The sequence below is a fragment of the Taeniopygia guttata genome, chromosome 12 (assembly GCF_048771995.1).
Source record: "Taeniopygia guttata chromosome 12, bTaeGut7.mat, whole genome shotgun sequence".
Taxonomy (NCBI): Eukaryota; Metazoa; Chordata; class Aves; order Passeriformes; family Estrildidae; genus Taeniopygia; species Taeniopygia guttata.
In genome coordinates, this window is record NC_133037.1 from 8,834,685 (window position 1) to 8,851,483 (window position 16,799).

The window sequence follows — 16,799 nt, forward strand, 5'->3', positions numbered from 1 at the left end:
CGGCATGCGGGTGCAGCCCGGCCCCATCCCCGCGCAGCGCCGGGGGCAGGCTCCGTGTGGGGCCCGTGTGGGGCCGGCCGGCGGTGCACGGGCTCCCCGGACGGGCGGGGAGGCCGTGCGGAGGGGCTGCGCCCTGCCCCGGCGGCACCGCGCAGCGAAGCGTCCCCATGGAGGCGGAGGAGGCCCCGCGGGACTGTGCCGGCTCCGCTTTAACGCGCCCATGTGTTCGCCGCGGCCTCCCCAGCCCCGGCCCCGCTTAAGGTGGCCCGTGGGGCTGGGCAGGGTCTCCCTCCGCTCACTTCACCTCCAGGGGCACAGACACGGGGCTCATGGCACGGGGTTCGAGCCAATTCCGCGGGGACACCCCTCTGACCTGACCCCCAGCCCGGAGCCGAGCAGGCAGCACCCCGCTCGAGTCCACCTTAAGGGGGGAGGGCGCTCCGGCGGTGTTTGTACACAATGTGCACACCCTGCCTGCACCCCCTGTGCCCTGCCTTCGCCGTCCTGCACAGCCCCTGCACTCACCTCTCCTGCCTGCACCCCCTGTGCCCTGCCTGCGCCGTCCTGCACAGCCCCTGAACTCACCTCTCCTGCCTGCACCCCACCTGCACCCCCGGAGACACCTCTCCATTCCACTCCAACACCCTGGACCCCAGTCCAACCTTACTGGCTGGGGCAGCTGCAGCTCCCATGGGGTCACATCAGTGCTACACAGCACATAGGAGCAGTCTCTGTGCCCTCAAAACAGGGAGACACCCCACACACACCCTGCCAACCCAAGGCTCATCGGGGGACAAACAGGAGACCATCCCCTCCACAGCACCCCAAGACTGAGCAGGAGAACAGGAGGCAGTGACAGTGCAGGGACAGGGCTGGGCTCTCCGTTTATTGAGGCAATGCTGTGGGGCACCCCAGGGGACAGCACCAAGGCACGGTGGCACTGGGGGTGTGCAAGAACCCCCAAGGAAGCAACACCACGATGGTGTAGCAGCAGTGGGTCCCTCAGGCCTTGCCAGGGTCCTCCTTGAGCGTCACTGTCCGGTTGAACACCATCTGGGGAGAAACAGAGGGTCTGCTCAGAGCCCCATGGCGGGCACGGGGTGCTTGCACATGTGTGTGCAGGCTGCCTGACTGCCCCCATCCCACAGGGCTCACCTTCCCCTCCTCACTGTCGGGATCCACAGAGAAGTAGCCCAGGCGCTCAAACTGGAACTTGTCAAAGGGTCGAGCGGAGCGGACAGAGCTGTCGACCAGGGCATTGTGCACCACATGCAGGGAGTCCTGGCAGAGGGGACAGCTCAGCCTACCCTTCTTTCCTCTCCACAGCCCAGCTCCCCCTGGCTCCTCTTCCCCTTGAGACACAGCAAGGCCTTGCCCCAGGAGGGGTAGGGTGTACATGGAAGTGGGTGCCTCAGGACTGGGTGCAGGAGGTCCCCACTTCCCCGTGGGCCCATAACCTCAGCTGCTGCCCCTACTCACAGGGTTGAGGTCACTCAGAAAGCCACCAGGTACCTCCGATGGGTCCTCAGGATTTTTGTGCAAAAACCTGCCATGAGATAAGAGTCTTATCCCAAAGCTGCCAAATGAGGGGACACAGTGCCACTCATGGGACCCCAGAGCATCATCTTCCCTACCAAAGGCCTGGGCAGACCCCTGCAGGGCCTGCTGCTGTACAGCTGTGCTGTTGCTCCAGCACTGCTGAGCTTGTGCTGGCCTCAGTTGGCAGCCAGGTACTCACAGCCGCTCGTAGAGCCGCACTTCACAGGCCAGGGGCACTGACACCCAGTGGATGAAAGCCTTGGGCTTTTCTGCCACATCCGACTTGGTGCAGGTCACTTCCAGCTCAATGACACGGCCACTGACATCCTGAGGGAGAGGAGATGAGCTGTCAGGCTTATCCCATATGGCAGGCCCAGGGCTGAACCCCCAGCCCCATCTCGGGGACACCTTGTTCCCCACTGTGAGGCACAGGGCAGGCAGAGAGCAGCCACACAGGCAGCCTGAGCCCTCACTGTGCCCAGAGTATGGTCATGTCCTGACATTCCACAGCCCAACCCCGTGTCACCAGTGCCCACAGCCACGCACCTTGATGACATTCTGGACAGTGATGACGTAGCCAGTGTGGCGCAGCCCCACCGGCTGCCCGGGGGCCAGGCGCTTGTAGCCCTTGTCTGCCTCCTGTAAGAGAGTTCACGGCTGCATGAGGGGCCCCAGCATGGGCAGCAGGTCCCCCCTCTCGCATGTCTCTCTGCCCCCACTCCTGCCATCCCAGGGATCAGTGATCCCAGGGCTGTTTGAACTCCATGTTGCTGTGAGATGTTCCCAAGGACAGGCCAGGTTGAGAAAAATTGGTTGGACATGTCCTGGCCAGGCTGAGGGCAGCATTTGCCCAGTGCCCTTCAGAGCTGCTGGCCCATTTGGGAGTCACATACATGCCTTCAACACCCGCCTGTGACCTCTGTGTGCAGCGCCAACACCACCTGCAGTGCTGCCAGGCTCCTGCTGCACAAGCTATAGCTCCAGCAGTGAGGGCAGTATATTCCAGTGGGCCTGGCTCACCTCCCTGAAGTCTGTCTCCTCAATGTAGACAGTCTGGTGGAAGGGCACTTTGTGAAAACCACGGCTCTCATCGGCTGGAAAGTTGGGCACAAGGACCTCCAGTGCCTGGAGAGAAAGAGGGCTTGAATGCCAATCTCAAGGAACCCCACTCCCACAACAGCCCACAGCAGTCTCACCTTTGGAGCAGGGAAGTTGGTGATGGTGACCTTGAGAGGCTCCAGGACAGCCATGGCGCGGGGGGCCTGCTCATTCAGCACCTCACGTGCACAAGCCTCCAGCAGATGTGGCTCCATTGTCGCCTGGGCCACTGTCACACCAACCTGAGGAGCAGTGTGCTGTGACCGTGCTGGCCAGGGGACGCAGCCATCTGCCCTGTCCCATCCTACCCGAGGCTTACCCGTGCACAAAAGTTGTTGATGGCCTCGGGGGGGAAGCCTCGCCGGCGCAGGGCTGTCAGCGTGAAGAGACGTGGGTCATCCCAGTCCCTGAGGAAACACCAGTGTGACAACCAGGCATGATCTGGGTGAGCACCATCGTGGCAGCTGGCCCTGCTCCTACCTCACAGCACCTGTCTCCACCAGCCTGATGATCTTTCTCTTGGAGACGACGGTGTAGAGCAGGTTCAGGCGCCCATATTCCCACTGCACAGGGCAGTAAACATCCAGAGCATTGCACAGCCAGAAGTAGGAGGAGCGCCTGCAAGGGAGGTACAGGCCCAGCCCAGCTCAGCCACGTGGACGTGCTGCCCCCCAGCACTCTGGCAGCCACCAGATGCTGCTCCCAGGTTCAGCTCAGCCCTGGGCCATGCCATGCACGGTGCTCACCTGGCCTGGAACTCCTTGGTGCAGAGGGAGTGCGTGATGTGTTCGATGGAGTCGCAGAGGCAGTGTGTGTAGTCGTACGTGGGGTAGATGCACCTGCAAGGCAAATGCAGTCGGCTCAGGGCAGAGCACAGTGCTGCTCCACTCCTGATACCTCCTTACTACCAGGAAATCCAGACCCACCCCCACCATATGTGCCAGGACATGGCAGGCCCTCCCTACCACTTGTCCCCAGTGCGGTGGTGTGGTGTGAACTTGACACGGTAGGCGACGGGATCCATCTTCCCATCCTCCATCACCAGCTTCATCCTCAGCGTGGCTTCCCCCTCCCCAAACTTGCCCTTTCTCATGTCCTGTGGAGAGAGGGGAAACTGTCAGCTGAGCCACAGATCCAGAGCCCACAGGCACGAAGCACCTGCCCCAACCAGGATACCTCAAAGAGCAGGAGTGACTCCTCCACAGGCCGGTCCCTCCATGGCGAGGGTGGTGGGTTGTGGCCCTTGATCTCCTCAACCTTCTGATGGCAGACATATGCCTGACCCCTACGGAGAGGAAATGCCATCACCAGACTTGAGGGGCCCATCTCCTGGGCAAGGGGGAGCCCTGACCATGGTGCAAAGTTATCAACACCAGCCCAGCACATTCCTGCTGCCCCACACGCTCACCTGCGGATGAGCTCCAGGGCCCAGGTGTAGAGCTGGTCAAAGTAATCCGACGCATGTGTCACTTTATAAGGCTGGTAGCCTGTGGGGATGGGTGACATGGAACAGGTTGGAGGAACCCCAAAGGTCCAGCTGCAAGACCTGAATGCAGAGCATCCATGGCACCTGCCTCGATCCTGCCCTCCCCATCCAGCCATACCCAGCCACTCCACCATCTCCCGGATGGCTGTGAAGTACTTCTCCTCCTCCTTCTCGGGGTTGGTGTCGTCATAGCGCAAGAAGCACACGCCACCATTGGCCTGGGGATGAACAGATAGTGAGCAGTTGTTCCCTGAGGGACCACAGGGCCAGGCCAGCAGCCAAGCAGCGGGGAAAGGCAGGGACAGGGTGGCTTGGTGCTTTTTACCTTGGCATAGCCAAAGTTGAAGTTGATGGCCTTGGCATGGCCAATGTGCAGGATCCCGTTAGGCTCAGGAGGGAAGCGTGTCCGTACCTGAAGAGGCAAAGGGGACATCTTTGTCCTTCAACAGAAGATTTTTACTTTCTCTGACACCAGTGACACTGACATGAGCCCCTGGCAATCCTGCAGCACCCCTATGCTGTGTGGGGGCTGCCTCTGCTGCCTCTCCCTGTGAGCTGTGTGCTCCCCACCCACCCCAGCAGTGTCACTCTGACGTGGAACCGCTGGGCTGTGGGATATGGCCTCACCTGCCCACCCGTGATTGCCAGGTGCTGCTTCAGCAGGGCCATAGTGTTGGGTGTCACCACGTAGCCCTCAGTCTTGTAGTTCTCTCCTGCAGCAGAGGATGCTCAGGGCTGCAGCACTGCCCTTACCATGCCAAGCCCAGCAGCCAGGGGGGAAGGACACAGGACCTGTCCAGTCCTCTGCAGCACGGAGAGCTGGGACCAGGCACAGAGCCAGTGGAGTGGCCCCATGTATGGCAGCGGCACCTCGCACTCACCTGGCTTGTGGAACTTCAGGGCTTCTCCTCGCAGCTGCTCCAGCAGTGACTGAGTCTCTGTGCCCATGTCCCCTGCAGGGAGGTGGGGCTGAGCTCCCTGATCACAGCTCCCAGGGCCCAGCTGGGAAGCGGGTGCAGCAGGAACTAAATGGTCTCTTACCATTCTCCACCACAGCCACCTTCTGTTTCTCTGCTGGGGCCAGACGGGCCTTTGGCACCTGCAGAGACCAGCACAGCATGCTGAGTGCCCAGCAGCTCAGCACAGAGCAGCTATTTTGGATCCTGCCCGGACACTTTGCAAGAAAATATCATCCAAGTTTGCAGCCTCCTCTTCTCCTTACCTTTGGCTTCTTTTCCAGGTCAGCTTCTGTCTTTGGCCCAAGCAAATGCAGCACCTGGAGAGGAGTGACAAACTCAGGAGCCAAAAAGGCTTCTGGACTAGGTGTGTCCTAGTGCCCTGTCCAGCCATCACTCTGCTCACCCTGCCTGCACCTAGGTGGGGCAGGCTGTGCCCAGCGCTGGGCCCTCTAAGGGGCTGGCTGAGAGGTCCCACTCCTGTCCCAGCACACCCAGGGGACCACAGCAGCACCTGACACAGAAGTTCGCACCCACCTGCAGGTCCACCTCGTTCTTGATGGTCTTCCCGTCTGCCCAGCGCAGCTGGCTCCGTGCCTCCCCTGCAGACAGGCACCCATGGGCAAGGGGCAGGGCCCAAGCCCGGGGGAGCTTCAGCCAGGGGCTGATGCACAATGCCACACCTTTGCCCCAGGGCTGTCCCTGCTGCTGGGCACTATGGCCCTGCCAGTGTGGGGGATCTGGCAGGATGACATCCCCCCGTGGCAAAGGGCTGGCTCTCAGGATTCGGGGGAGCACAGTGGCACTGGCAGTCAGGCACAGGGACGTGACAGCCACCAGCACCAGGCAGGGGCTGCCCCGGTGTTGCCACTCACCCATCAGTAGCCCCATGTTGAAGTGGTAGCGCTCTGCCAGCAGTTCTGCTCGGTGCTTGCTGATCACAGCCTCCACCTGGGAGCAGCACAGGGACACCGGGGTGAGCGAGGCAGGCAGGAGCACAGCAGGAGCCAGTCCAGTGTCCCCTGTGCCGTCTCCACAGGGTCACAGCCCCACTCACCGCTTCCTCGATCTGCTCGGGGGTGATGCAGATCCCCACACCACAAGCCCGTTCAAAGTCTGCCACGTCCAGGGGCTCCAAGGGGTGGCTCCTCACGTACTCCAGGGCAGCTGGGGACAGAGCAGGGATGAAGAGCAGGGATGAAGAGCAGGGCCTGCAGGGCTGGGGCCGGGCAGGGGCTGGGGCCGCACGGTACCGCTGAGCTGCAGGTCGGTGAGGATCTCCCTGCGAGCGATGTAGCCGACGAGGAAGCCGAGGTGTTTCGGGTCCTTGAGGCGGGCGGCCGTGTTGTACAGAAGTGTCCCGGTGGCCTTGTCCAGCGCCGGGCCCAGCGCGCTCCTAGCCTGTCACCGCCCCGGGGAGCGTCAGGGCAGGACCAGGGCCCGAGCCCCGGCGAACCGGCGGCACCGGGGGCTGGAGCGGGACAGGGGAGTGCCAAGGGCCGAGGCCGCTCGGCGGGGCCGGGAGGAGGCGAAGCCGGGGGGTCCCGGGAAGGCGGGGGTCGAGGGAGTGACAGCGGGACCACGGTGCCAATGTACCCGGGTGACACCGGGGATCGGGTTACCGGATCCCGGGGGTGCCACCGATATCGGGGTAGCGAGTTCCCAGGGTGGCCGGGTCCCGAGGTGACACGGGGGTGATGGGGTATTGGAGCTCGGGGGTCAGGGTGTGGCCCCGCGCCGGACACACCTGCAGCACAGCCCGGCGCAGCAGCGCGCTGAGTGCCCCGTTGCGCAGCGTCTCTCGCGCCTTGGCCTCGCTGAGGCCGATGCCCGTGAACAGCCCCAGCGCCTCCTCCACCTCCTCCGCAGCCATCGCCGCCGCCGCCGCCATGCTGCCGCCTCCGCCCGGGGGCGGGACCACGCCCAGCCAATCAGCAGTGAGAGCGCTCCGCTCTGACCAATGGGATTAGGGAAACCGGCGCCGGGCGGGCCAATGGGCGCGCGGGAGGCGGGCTCGGCGCGCGGGCGGTTGCATCATTTAAAGAGCCCAGAGGCGGCGGCGGCCACGTGGGGGCGGGGCCGGGGGCGGGGCCAGGGCGGGAATGGGCGGGAATGGGCGGGGTCAGGGCAGGCCCCGCCCCGGTGTCCCGCCGCTCCGGTGTCCCGCCGCCCCGGTGTCCCGCCGCTCCGGTGTCCCGCCGCCCCGGTGTCCCGCCGCTCCGGTGTCCCGGCGCTCCGCGCTCCGCGGCTGGTGCCCGCGGCCCCGCTGTGCCTGCGGGTGTCCGCCTGCCCCGGCGGCCCCGGGCACGGGCCCTGCGCCGAGCCCGTGGCGATGCACGTGCCCAAGGTCCCGGGATGCACAGCGGGTCGCGGTGGCGGCCTCAGCACGGTGTGTGCGGGGCAGGGACACCCCCGGATCGTGCGCGGTCGCTTGGCCCTGCCAACCCAGTGTCCGCACTCTTCCCTCCTCCCCTGTCCCAGGCTTCCCCAGACCGGTGGAACTTTGGCTGCCTCAGCCCAGTGTCCTCCTGTCACCCCCGCCCCCTCCGATGTTTTGTCCAGTCTGGTGTCCCCAGCTCTCCCTTTGCCCCGCCAGCTTCCCCAGCCTGCTGTTCTCTAGCTCTTCCGGCCCGGTGCCCCCCCAGCCCGGTGTCTTCCACAACCCCTCGTTTTCTGACTCAGCCCAGGAGTCCCTGCCCCAACCCAGTACCTCCCCCCTCCCCACAGCTTGGCGTCTCCTCTTAGCTCAGTGTCCCCCCAAGCCCAATGTCCCATCCATCCTACTCCCACCTCAGCCCGAGTAGCAGCAGCCTCGAGTGGTAGGGGAAGGTGTTTATTGGAAATACTGGGTGGGAGGAGGCACTAGCAGGTCCTGCCAGCCAGAGCCACCGGACACAACCAGACAAGGCAGGTCCTGGCTCCTCCATGGGTGGGTGCTGGAGTCAACGCTGGTGTGACAGTGAGTCCCACGCCACGGAGGGGACAGCCATTGCTTAGCACCGGCACAGAGCTATAGTTCCATGCTGGTGCCAGGCACTGTGTCTGTCCCCTTGGTGGCTGCCTGCTCCCTGCCCGTAGCTGGCAGTGGCTTTAAGCTGTAGCGGGCACTGACATTGGTACCTGAGACGCTGCGGTATTCGCCCATCTCCGTACGAACGCTCTCGTTCTGGGTGATGGTGAGCAGGACCGGGACGGAGAGTGTCACCTCCTTCCGAAGGATTTGGATGCTGAGCGCTGTGCGCGGGGGGATCTTCGCCGGCAGCTGCACCTCCACGCGCTGCCGGCGAGTGCTGCTCTCACTGCGCCCTTTCTGCACCGTGAAGATGTTGGAGGCTTCCACGGTCAGCGTGAAGGAGAGCCCGGCTTTGAGGCTCGTGGCATTACTGAAGTGGAAGCTCTGCCAGAGCGTGGTGCCGTACTCCCGGCTGCTGCTGGCTGCCAGCGCCTGCTCCGACTCTGTCTCGTTCACCCCCTCAATCTCATCCACCAGCACCTCCCGCTCCTCCTCCACCCGCTTCTGTTCCCACAGGAGACGTGCTGAGACCAGGGGCCGCCCAGGCCGTAGTGGGCGCAGGTGGGACAGCCGGGACTGGAAGTTCAGCTCCAGTTTGTAGTCAGCGAGATTCTCGCCGGGCCACGCCAGGCAGTGCCAGCCGCCCCGGCCGGGGTGCTGGTACAGCAGCCACACGCCTCGCTGCACCGTGTGGGAGGCCACCCGGTCGTTGAAGTACCCATACGCCAAGTTGGTCTCCTCTGTCACCACCTTGCAGGCGCCTTGGAAGTTGGGGTGCTCGTAGAGGGTGATCTGGGGGTCCCCCAGGTCATGGTGCACGAGGCGCAGTGCCGAGAAGCTGTTGGGACGATCCACAGAGGGGTACTCGCCCTCCTCGAAGGCGTGTGACTCCCCCTCATATTTGGGGTCTGTGTAGGCAATCCATGGCTGCCCCTCCACCTTCAGGGAGGCGATGCAGTTCCCAAAATCCAGCTCGTGCAGGTCAGGCACGTCGCAGGTGAACTCTCGGCTCAGCCCCTCAAAGTTGGCACGCTCGTACACTGTGATCCGGTTCATGGTGCCGTGGCTGCGTGCCCCTGCGAGGGCACAATGGGCTGTGTCCCCTCCTGTGGGGTCACGGCGTGCTACAGGAGACCCGTGAGGAAAGCCCAGCAAGCAAAAGCAAACCCCAGCAGCCCTCAGCACTCTTATCCTCTGTCTTTGCCTCCTGCCTGGGCTCCGTGCTCTCGCTCTGTGCTGGCAACACCCCACAGCTGTGCCTTTTAGGAAGGGGTGGTGGGACCAGGGCGTGCTGCAGCACGAAGCGAAGGCGATGACAATGCTCGCCCCCGCACCCTGCGCCCAGCCCTTGTCCCCACTGTGTGCTGGGGACTCAGCCAGGCCCCCACAGTGGTGGAAACGCCGGGATGCCAGCCGGTCCCACAGACCAGCCCTGCCGGAAAGTCCTGCCGTGCCCCGGGCACGTGAGGCTCTGTGCTAAAGAGTCACCCCAATTATCAGTGATGCTTCCGCCCTGCCTGTGCTAATTACAGTGTGCATTGCCGGTGGGGCAGGAACTGCTGGCTCACCCCACTAGGGTGAGAGGGCATCGTGGTGGGGCAACCTGGCGCCCCAAAGCAAGACCGTCTGGAACCTTGGTGACCCCAGCAATTGGATATGGACACCTGGCATGGTGGCACTGCTCCAGCCCTGTCTCTGAGGATGGCTGGGACAGATGGGAACACTTTTTCCCCCTTGTCGCTTCATGGGGTGGCCAAGGCACTGCCGGAGTGGGATGCCGGGCACAGCAGGACACCGACATCAAACCGAGGCATTGGAAGGCAGCCACTCCAAGTACAGCATGCTGGTGGTTTCCTCCGGGCTCCATGCAGGTTCCAATGGCATGAACTGGAGCTGACCTCCCCAGGAGCTACTGGTGTGGGGCACAAGGCACGTGCACTCCCTAGCTGGCACCCTGCTGAAACAGGGCTCAGGCAGCTCACAGGTTCTGGGCCAGGTTAAGCCTTTGACTTCTTCTGGCTACATGCCCAGAGGCTGCCTGATCCACATGTCCACACAGCCCTCACCAGCCCAGGGCTGTTCCCAAAGCACAGTCCATGGAGTGCAGAGCCACAAAGCTGATACGAAAAGCTCCCAGTCGGGTACAGCTGGATCCTGACCCACCCTTTGGGGACAGACAAAACTGTCAAAGCCTCTGGCCTAAAATCTGCCTCTTGGGACCGATAAGCAAGGCAAGCCCCTGGCTGCATGAGGCCCCCAGTCCCACCGGGGTTTGGTACAGCTTGCAGGCACCCACATCCTGTGGTGGAGACGGATGAAGACCCCATTGCTCCAACAGCCTCTCCCCTGCAAGTCACCCAAGAGAGGAACCCAGGTGTCCCTGAATTCTTGAACCCTATTCCCTTCAAACCTCTGTCCCCCAAAGGCCAGTGCCACCCCACACCTCACCCCTCAGTTGTCCGCTGCTAGTGCCCCACTTCCCCTGCCTGCAGTGCCAGGACTGCCAGGGTCTCCCAGTTTATTGCCAGATGTCGGGGCGGTTGGGGTTACACCAGACAAACGCTACGGGAAGCAGTTAGTGAGTGGGGGGCCATGGGGGCCGCGGGCAGGGGCCAGGGAAGGGCTGTCCCACTCATCCCCCATCCAGCGGCCTCCCCGCCACTCCCCCGGGCTGCCACGCTCCCCCGCGCCGGGGACCCCTCCTGTGCCCCGAGGCTGCCCTGGCTCCGTGGCCCCCAGCACCCCCCACCTCGCTGTGTTCACCCCCTGCAGCGAGGCCGGCGGCCGGGGCGGCGCGGGGGGCACGGGGCAGCGTGGGTGGGAGGCGGTGCTGGCATTATTGCTATGGCGGGCGGGAGCAGCGCGACCCTCCCCACGCTCAGATCACAGTCTCGAAGAGCGTCGCCTTCTCCTTGGGGGGCTCTGGGGCCAGCAGCTTGGCTTCTGCCTCTGGCGTCAGGTACTCCAGGTGGTGTTGGCCCCAGATTGGAGTGGTCAGGAGCTGCCAGCGCTGTGGGGACATCGTGTCAGCTCCCAGGGACAACAGCCTGGACCTAGCTCGGTGAATTCCCCGAAATGCACAGGGATAGGAAAGGGATGGGATTTGGATGGGGGGGTGGAGATAAGACTGGGACAGGAAAGGGATTGAAATAGGATTGAGAAAGGGACAGAGATTGCATAGGGACAGGGATGGGACTGAGACACTGACAGGATTAAGACGGTGATGTCAGCAAGAATGGGGTTTGGGTGAGGCTGGGGTGAGACAGCAGTGAGGATAGGAATCTGATAGGAGTGAGAGCAATAAAGACAGGAAGAGGACTTGGATGGGGGTGAGCCTAGGATGGGAAAAGAACTAAATGAGATTGAAAGGAGGACAGGAATTGCAAGCAGACAGTGGATGGGGACTGCACAGGATCTGGCTGCAACAGGGATAGGACTGAGACAGTTATGTAAGCATCGGTGGGAATCAGGTAAGACTGGGAATGAGACAGCAATGGGTACAGGGTTGGGATCTGGGTGGGAGTGAGACAATGAGGACAAGCACATGATTTGGATGGGAAAGAGACAGTGATGAAAACAGGGATGGGACCTGGCTGTGGATGGGACTGTGAGGGCAATGTGGACAGTGGTGGGATTTGAATGGGAATCAGACAGTGGTAAAGACAGGGATGGGATCTGGTGGCGGATGGGACTGAGATGGCAATGTGGATGGTGGAATTTGAATGGCGTTGGGACTGGGCCAGGGACAGGACTAAGAAAGGAACAACAGTGGCTGAGAATGGGGTGGGGACAGAGGCAGGAGTGATCCCGCTGCACTGCCCTCACCTCGCGGAAGGAGCCTTTGCAGCGCAGGAGCTTGTAGATAACAGTGCAGGGGATGCAGAGCATGGAGGAGAGTGCCAGGACCCAGCCGATGGCTTCCCCCCACCACGGGTACACGTATGTCTTATTGTATGTCAGCGGCTTGTAGTTCACCACGTGGAACACGAAGATGCCCTGGGTGGAGAGAGGCAGGTGAGGTCCCGCGGGGCACGCCCGCGCACGGCAGCGACACGCGTGTGCCCGCAGCGGCCGCCGGGGGGCGCTCAGCGCCCGCGCACAGCCCGGGCGGCGGCCCACGCGTGTCCCCACGCGCGGCGGCCCCGCTCACCACGCAGACCAGCGGTGTCACCACAGCCCAGCACCACTTCATCACCGGCAGGGGCCGGTAGCCGATCATACGGGCCACGTCGTCCATGAAGCGGTCGGCACCTGCGGGGAGGAGGGTGTCAGCTGGGGCACTTGTGTCCCACCGTGTGTCCCACCTTGTGTGCCCCTCCTCCCCGTGTCCCCCTGGCCTCACCATAGACCCAGGCAATGACCACGCACTCCCAGAAAGCCTGCCACAGCAACGTGATCCCGCTGGCCGAGTAGTTGTCAAAGAGCTGGAATACGTACATGCCGCCCTGCCGGGAAGGTGCCCGTGTCACCAGCATTGTGCTGGCTGCCCCTCTGGCCGCCACACTGGCAAGTCAAGCCCTGCCAGCACCGGTATCCTGCCTGGCACGAACACCCTGCATGCGATGGGCACCCTGCTCCCACAGCACCCCTACGCCACAGAGACCCCCATGCCACGGGCAGCTCCACCGACACGAGGGCAGCAGCCCCAGTGAGCTCCCACCCCACAGCGGGATCTCATGGGAGGTGATGCCTCAGAAACAGGCCCGTGTGGGGCTGGCCGGCAGTGTCCCTGCTATGTCCCCCACCTGTGTGACCATGGAGAGGTCAATGAGGCAGCAAACGATGCAGCAGAGCGCAGCGGTGAGCTCACGGCGCAGCGAGCCAGCCCCCGGCTGGGGGAACAGGTCCAGGATGCCCGTGATGAAACCCTCCACACCGACAAACTGTGGCACAAAGCAGGGCTCAGTGGGGACGTGCCACCCATCCTCTGCCTGCTCCCCATCTCCCTGGTTGCCACAGTACCTGGCTGTCCAGCCCCAGAACGAGAAGCATGACGAAAAAGAGCGTGGCCCACAACGGAGACAAGGGCATCAGCGTCACAGCTTTGGGGTAGGCGATGAAAGCCAGCCCGGGACCTGCAGGAGAGTGGGGTCAGAGATGTCACTCGAGGGGTGACACAGAAGACACAGCTGGCACCCACCGCCCATCACTCACCAGACTCGGCCACCATGGAGATGTCCACGCCTTGCTCAGAGGCCATGAAGCCGAGCACAGAGAAGACAACGAAGCCGGCAAAGAAGCTGGTGCAGCTGTTGATCACAGCCAGGATGTAGGCATCCCTGTGGGCACAGCATGTAAGGAAGTGCTGGGGGGCACTGGGGGACACCCCAGGGGCCACTGGGACACTGCAGAGGCCTGCCTGCAGCTGGCACAGCCCTACCTGTAGCAGTTGTTGTGGAAGCGGTTGTAGCTGCCCAGTGCGGTCAGGGCGCCCAGCCCGATGGCGTAGGAGAAGAACACCTGGGTGCCAGCATCAATCCAGACCTGGGGTGTGAGGGAGGATGTCAGGGGGTGATGAGGGTGCCAGGGTGTTGTCCAGCACCCAGCTCCTTGCTGCTCTCCCCGGTGCCCTCACCTGTGCCTCAACCAGCTTGGACCAGTCAGGTTTCAGGTAGTAGATGATGCCACCCAGCGCGCCAGGCAGTGTTACCCCATGGAACAGCAGGAGGATGAGGACCACATACGGGAAGAGTGCCGTGAAGTAGACAATCTGAAGAGCAGTGGGTGGCCATGAGACCCCCCGGGCCAGGGCTCTCTGTCACATGCCACAGGTGTCCCAGCAGGACCAGAGGTTGGGAATGTCCCCAGCAGCTGGAAGCACCTCCTGGACAAATGTGGGACACAGGCCTCCCACCCCTGTGGGCTGTGGCACAGGAGGGCAGGAGCCAGCAGTGCCATGTGTTGCAGTCTTCTCTCATGCCCGTGGCCCTGATGCCGGTACCCCCGCCAGCATTACCTTCCCAGTCGACTTGACACCCTTCCAGATGCAGAAGTAGACAACGATCCAGGTGGTAAGCAAGCAGATGATCATCTGCCAGTTCATCTCCCCTGGCTCGCTGAGGCCCCCAGAGAGACGCAGCACCTTGTTCCTGCAGAGTGGGGCTGTGCTGAGCACCAGCAGACACCCCCAGCCCCAGACAACACCCTCCTGGTTCCCACACTCACTCCCAAAACTCAATGACAGGTGAGCGCTTGTTGGACATGTCGGCGCAGCTGAAGTTGGAGGTCCAAGTGATGACAGTGGCATTCGTGCTGACATTGTGGCACAAGTCCGGGTTGAAGAGCTCCGTGCACTGCTCCGTGTTCCAGGAGTGGCCACAGGTGGCCCAGGGCAGGGTGTTCGTCAGCGAATGCACCAGGTAAAAGAGCCCCCACACCAAGATCATGATGTAGTAGGAGTTGCAGAAGAAGACGATCACCATAGAGGCCAGGCCTAAACCTGTGGCACGGGGGGATCAGAGCCCACAGGCACCTGTGGGCATCTAGCAGCCAGCATGGAGTGGGATTGGGGGTGCTGTAGGGATGGGGGAGGACAGAGGAGAACTGACAGGGACAGGACAGGGAAAGCTGGCAGCCCTGGACAGGACAGGGGAGAGCCGGTGGGAACGGGACAGGGAAGCTGGCAGCCCCAGGCAGGACAGGACAGGGTGGGGACAGCTGGTAGCATGGCACAGGACCAGGGGGGAGCCAGAAAGATACCTCTGGAGGTGGGGATCCAGCAGCTGCCTGGGATCCAGCATTATGCAGGCAAGGAGCCACAGGGGCAGGCAAGGCAGGCAGGGCAGCACGGGGTGCCACGGGGCACAGGTGCAGGCAGCTGCCATCCTTGGCCACGGCACCGGCGGCAGTGGGACGCGGGCAAGGTGCAGGGGAGCAGGCAGGGCGTGGGCAGGGTGCTGCCAGCCCCAGCAGGCTGCGTGCAGCCGAGGCACAGTCAGGGTGCAGACAGGGTGCCGGGGGCCCTGGGCAGGGTGCAGGGGCCGCGGAAAGGGTGCAGGCAGGGTGCGGGCAGGGCGCGGCGTTACCCTTGAAGAGAGGGGCGATGTTCCAGGCGGCGATGCCACCCTGCTTCATGAACTGTCCCAGAGCCACCTCCAAGAAGAAGATGGGGATGCCGCCCACGAAGACGATGAGCAGGTAGGGGATGAGGAAGACGCCTGGGGCCGGGGGCAGGGGGCCGGCTCAGCCGCCGCCGTCCCCCCGGCCCCCCCTTTTGCTCCCCCCCTTCCCTCCGCCGCCCGCCCGGACGCAGCGAATGGCAAAGGCGCCTCCGCGCCCTCCCCTCGCCGCGATGTAGGTCAGCACGGGCAGGTGCTGGGGGCTCCCACGACCCCCCGCCCCGTGAGTGACTCCGGAGCCCCGCGGGGTGGCCCACGAGCCCCTCGAAGGCTCAGGGCGAGCCGACCCAGCGTGGGGTGACCCCCAGGCACACACTCTGGGGCGGCACGGGGTGCCCCCCGCGCCGCACTCCCGCGGCGTGGGGCGAGCACGAGGCTCACCTCCGCCGTTCTTGTAGCACAGGTAGGGGAAGCGCCAGACGTTGCCCAGCCCCACGGCGAAGCCCACGCAGGACATGATGAAATCCATCTGCCGGGTCCATGTCTCCCGTTCGGGGGCGGCCTCTTTGGGGGGACCAGGGGGTCGCACCAGCGGTGCCGTCACTGTTCGCTCCTCGCCCGCCGTGGGGGGCTCTGTGCCCTCCGCCCCGCCGGAGCCTTCTGCCGAGACGGGGGGAGTGGGGATGCCCACGCCGCCGTCACGCGCGCCCGTGGGGGGAAGCACCTCCCCCCCGTGCGCCCCTCTCCGCGCGTAGGGGCGTGACGTCAGATGTCAGGCCGGCGCGTGACGTCACAATGCAGAGCGGTGACTCACCCCGCGGCGGCGGGAGGGGGCGCGCCGCGGTCGCGCGTGGCCGTGGGCCCCCCTCTTCCCCTCCCCACGCTCATCCCTCCCCGGCGCTCCCCGCTTACCGGAGCCCGCGGGGGCAGCGGCGGCCGCGGCTGTGGTGGCGGCGGCGTCGCGTCGCGGGGCGTCGGGCGGCTGCGGGGCGGCCGTGTCGGTGGGAACGGGGGGCATGTCGCGGGGGGCCGGGGAGCGGGGGCGGGTCGGGGGCGGCTCCGTGGCCGAGGGGGGCTCAGAAGCAATCCACGAAGCACTTGAAGGTGAGTCGGAAGAACCTCATTGAGGGCGGCGGGGCGCGGCGGGGCGGGCCGGGCCGGGCGGGCGGCTCAGAGCCGGGCTGCGGGGCCGGCGCCGCGCGGCCGCTCCGGGGCTCTCTGCGCCGCGGCACCGGGCGGCGGCGGAGGCAGCGACCGGCCGCACCGCCCCCCGAGCCCCATTGGCCGCGCCGCCCGCCCGCGGCTTGACGGGACTTGCAGTTCCGACGCACTGGCACCGGCCCCGGGGCGAGGCGGGGAGCACGGGGGGGACAAGGAGCACCCGGCGGGATTCCGACACTACGGACCGCGAGGGACGGCGTTGGCAACGGGGGATACCGGGCACGAGAGACACCAGGCAGCGGGGCACACCCGGGGACACCAGGGAGCGGAGCGCTAGGGTCAGCAGGTGACAAGACAGGCAGCGGGAGACGAGGCACTTCAGCGCATAACAGGCACTAGAACTGCGGGACTTGCACGTCTCGCCCCACCAGCAACAGGACACAGAAGAAGACACAAGGGATGAAAGCCACAGGATTTGCACCAGGGGA

At 64.3% G+C, this 16,799-nt stretch overlaps 3 protein-coding genes across 4 annotated transcripts; all 3 read right to left on the reverse strand.

Moving 5' to 3' along the window:
* Window positions 1–859: 859 nt before the first annotated feature.
* Window positions 860–7,005, reverse strand: QARS1 (glutaminyl-tRNA synthetase 1). Its single transcript, XM_030283152.4, has 24 exons — window positions 6,827–7,005; window positions 6,333–6,480; window positions 6,137–6,246; window positions 5,955–6,030; window positions 5,617–5,681; window positions 5,346–5,399; window positions 5,165–5,222; window positions 5,005–5,076; window positions 4,751–4,836; window positions 4,449–4,535; window positions 4,242–4,341; window positions 4,046–4,124; window positions 3,814–3,922; window positions 3,603–3,733; window positions 3,384–3,476; window positions 3,118–3,255; window positions 2,957–3,044; window positions 2,736–2,879; window positions 2,560–2,664; window positions 2,086–2,178; window positions 1,739–1,866; window positions 1,480–1,546; window positions 1,156–1,281; window positions 860–1,053 (listed from the first exon to the last, which is right to left on the reverse strand). Exons 1-24 carry the CDS (start codon window positions 6,968–6,970, stop codon window positions 1,003–1,005), a joined length of 2,352 nt encoding a protein of 783 aa, XP_030139012.4. The 5' UTR covers window positions 6,971–7,005; the 3' UTR covers window positions 860–1,002.
* An 891-nt stretch (window positions 7,006–7,896) lies between these two features.
* Window positions 7,897–10,378, reverse strand: LOC105759208 (epidermal differentiation-specific protein-like). The gene has a single exon (XM_012573419.5). It carries the CDS (start codon window positions 9,146–9,148, stop codon window positions 8,090–8,092), a length of 1,059 nt encoding a protein of 352 aa, XP_012428873.4. The 5' UTR covers window positions 9,149–10,378; the 3' UTR covers window positions 7,897–8,089.
* Window positions 10,379–10,593: 215 nt separating this feature from the next.
* Window positions 10,594–16,308, reverse strand: SLC6A8 (solute carrier family 6 member 8). 2 transcript variants are annotated; one of them, XM_072935033.1, is made up of 14 exons: window positions 16,063–16,308; window positions 15,592–15,807; window positions 15,118–15,249; window positions 14,258–14,531; window positions 14,049–14,181; window positions 13,668–13,802; window positions 13,473–13,576; window positions 13,247–13,371; window positions 13,055–13,167; window positions 12,838–12,975; window positions 12,435–12,537; window positions 12,243–12,343; window positions 11,918–12,088; window positions 10,594–11,102 (listed from the first exon to the last, which is right to left on the reverse strand). In XM_072935033.1, the coding sequence occupies exons 1-14, from the start codon at window positions 16,166–16,168 to the stop codon at window positions 10,971–10,973; spliced, it is 1,983 nt and encodes a 660-aa protein (XP_072791134.1). In that variant the 5' UTR covers window positions 16,169–16,308; the 3' UTR covers window positions 10,594–10,970. The 2 variants fall into 2 exon arrangements, with proteins under 2 accessions (XP_072791134.1, XP_030139300.4); XM_030283440.4 differs by having other exon boundaries at window positions 15,592–15,810.
* Between the last annotated feature and the right edge of the window lie 491 nt (window positions 16,309–16,799).

Bases quoted from the DNA above. Each gene is read 5' to 3' on its own strand.
- QARS1 (XM_030283152.4), bottom strand. From the start codon at position 6,970: ATGGCGGCGGCGGCGGCGATGGCTGCGGAGGAGGTGGAGGAGGCGCTG. The intron at 3,923-4,045 runs GTGAGCGTGTGG...TCCTCTCCGTAG, and splicing joins GCCCTGGAGCTCATCCGCAG to GGGTCAGGCATATGTCTGCC. The intron at 1,547-1,738 runs GTGAGTACCTGG...ATCTCATGGCAG, and splicing joins GTGCGGCTCTACGAGCGGCT to GTTTTTGCACAAAAATCCTG.
- SLC6A8 (XM_030283440.4), bottom strand. From the start codon at position 16,168: ATGCCCCCCGTTCCCACCGACACGGCCGCCCCGCAGCCGCCCGACGCC. The intron at 13,372-13,472 runs GTAGGGCTGTGC...CTGTGCCCACAG, and splicing joins TTCCACAACAACTGCTACAG to GGATGCCTACATCCTGGCTG. The intron at 12,976-13,054 runs GTACTGTGGCAA...TTTGTGCCACAG, and splicing joins TTCTGGGGCTGGACAGCCAG to TTTGTCGGTGTGGAGGGTTT.
- LOC105759208 (XM_012573419.5), bottom strand. From the start codon at position 9,148: ATGAACCGGATCACAGTGTACGAGCGTGCCAACTTTGAGGGGCTGAGC.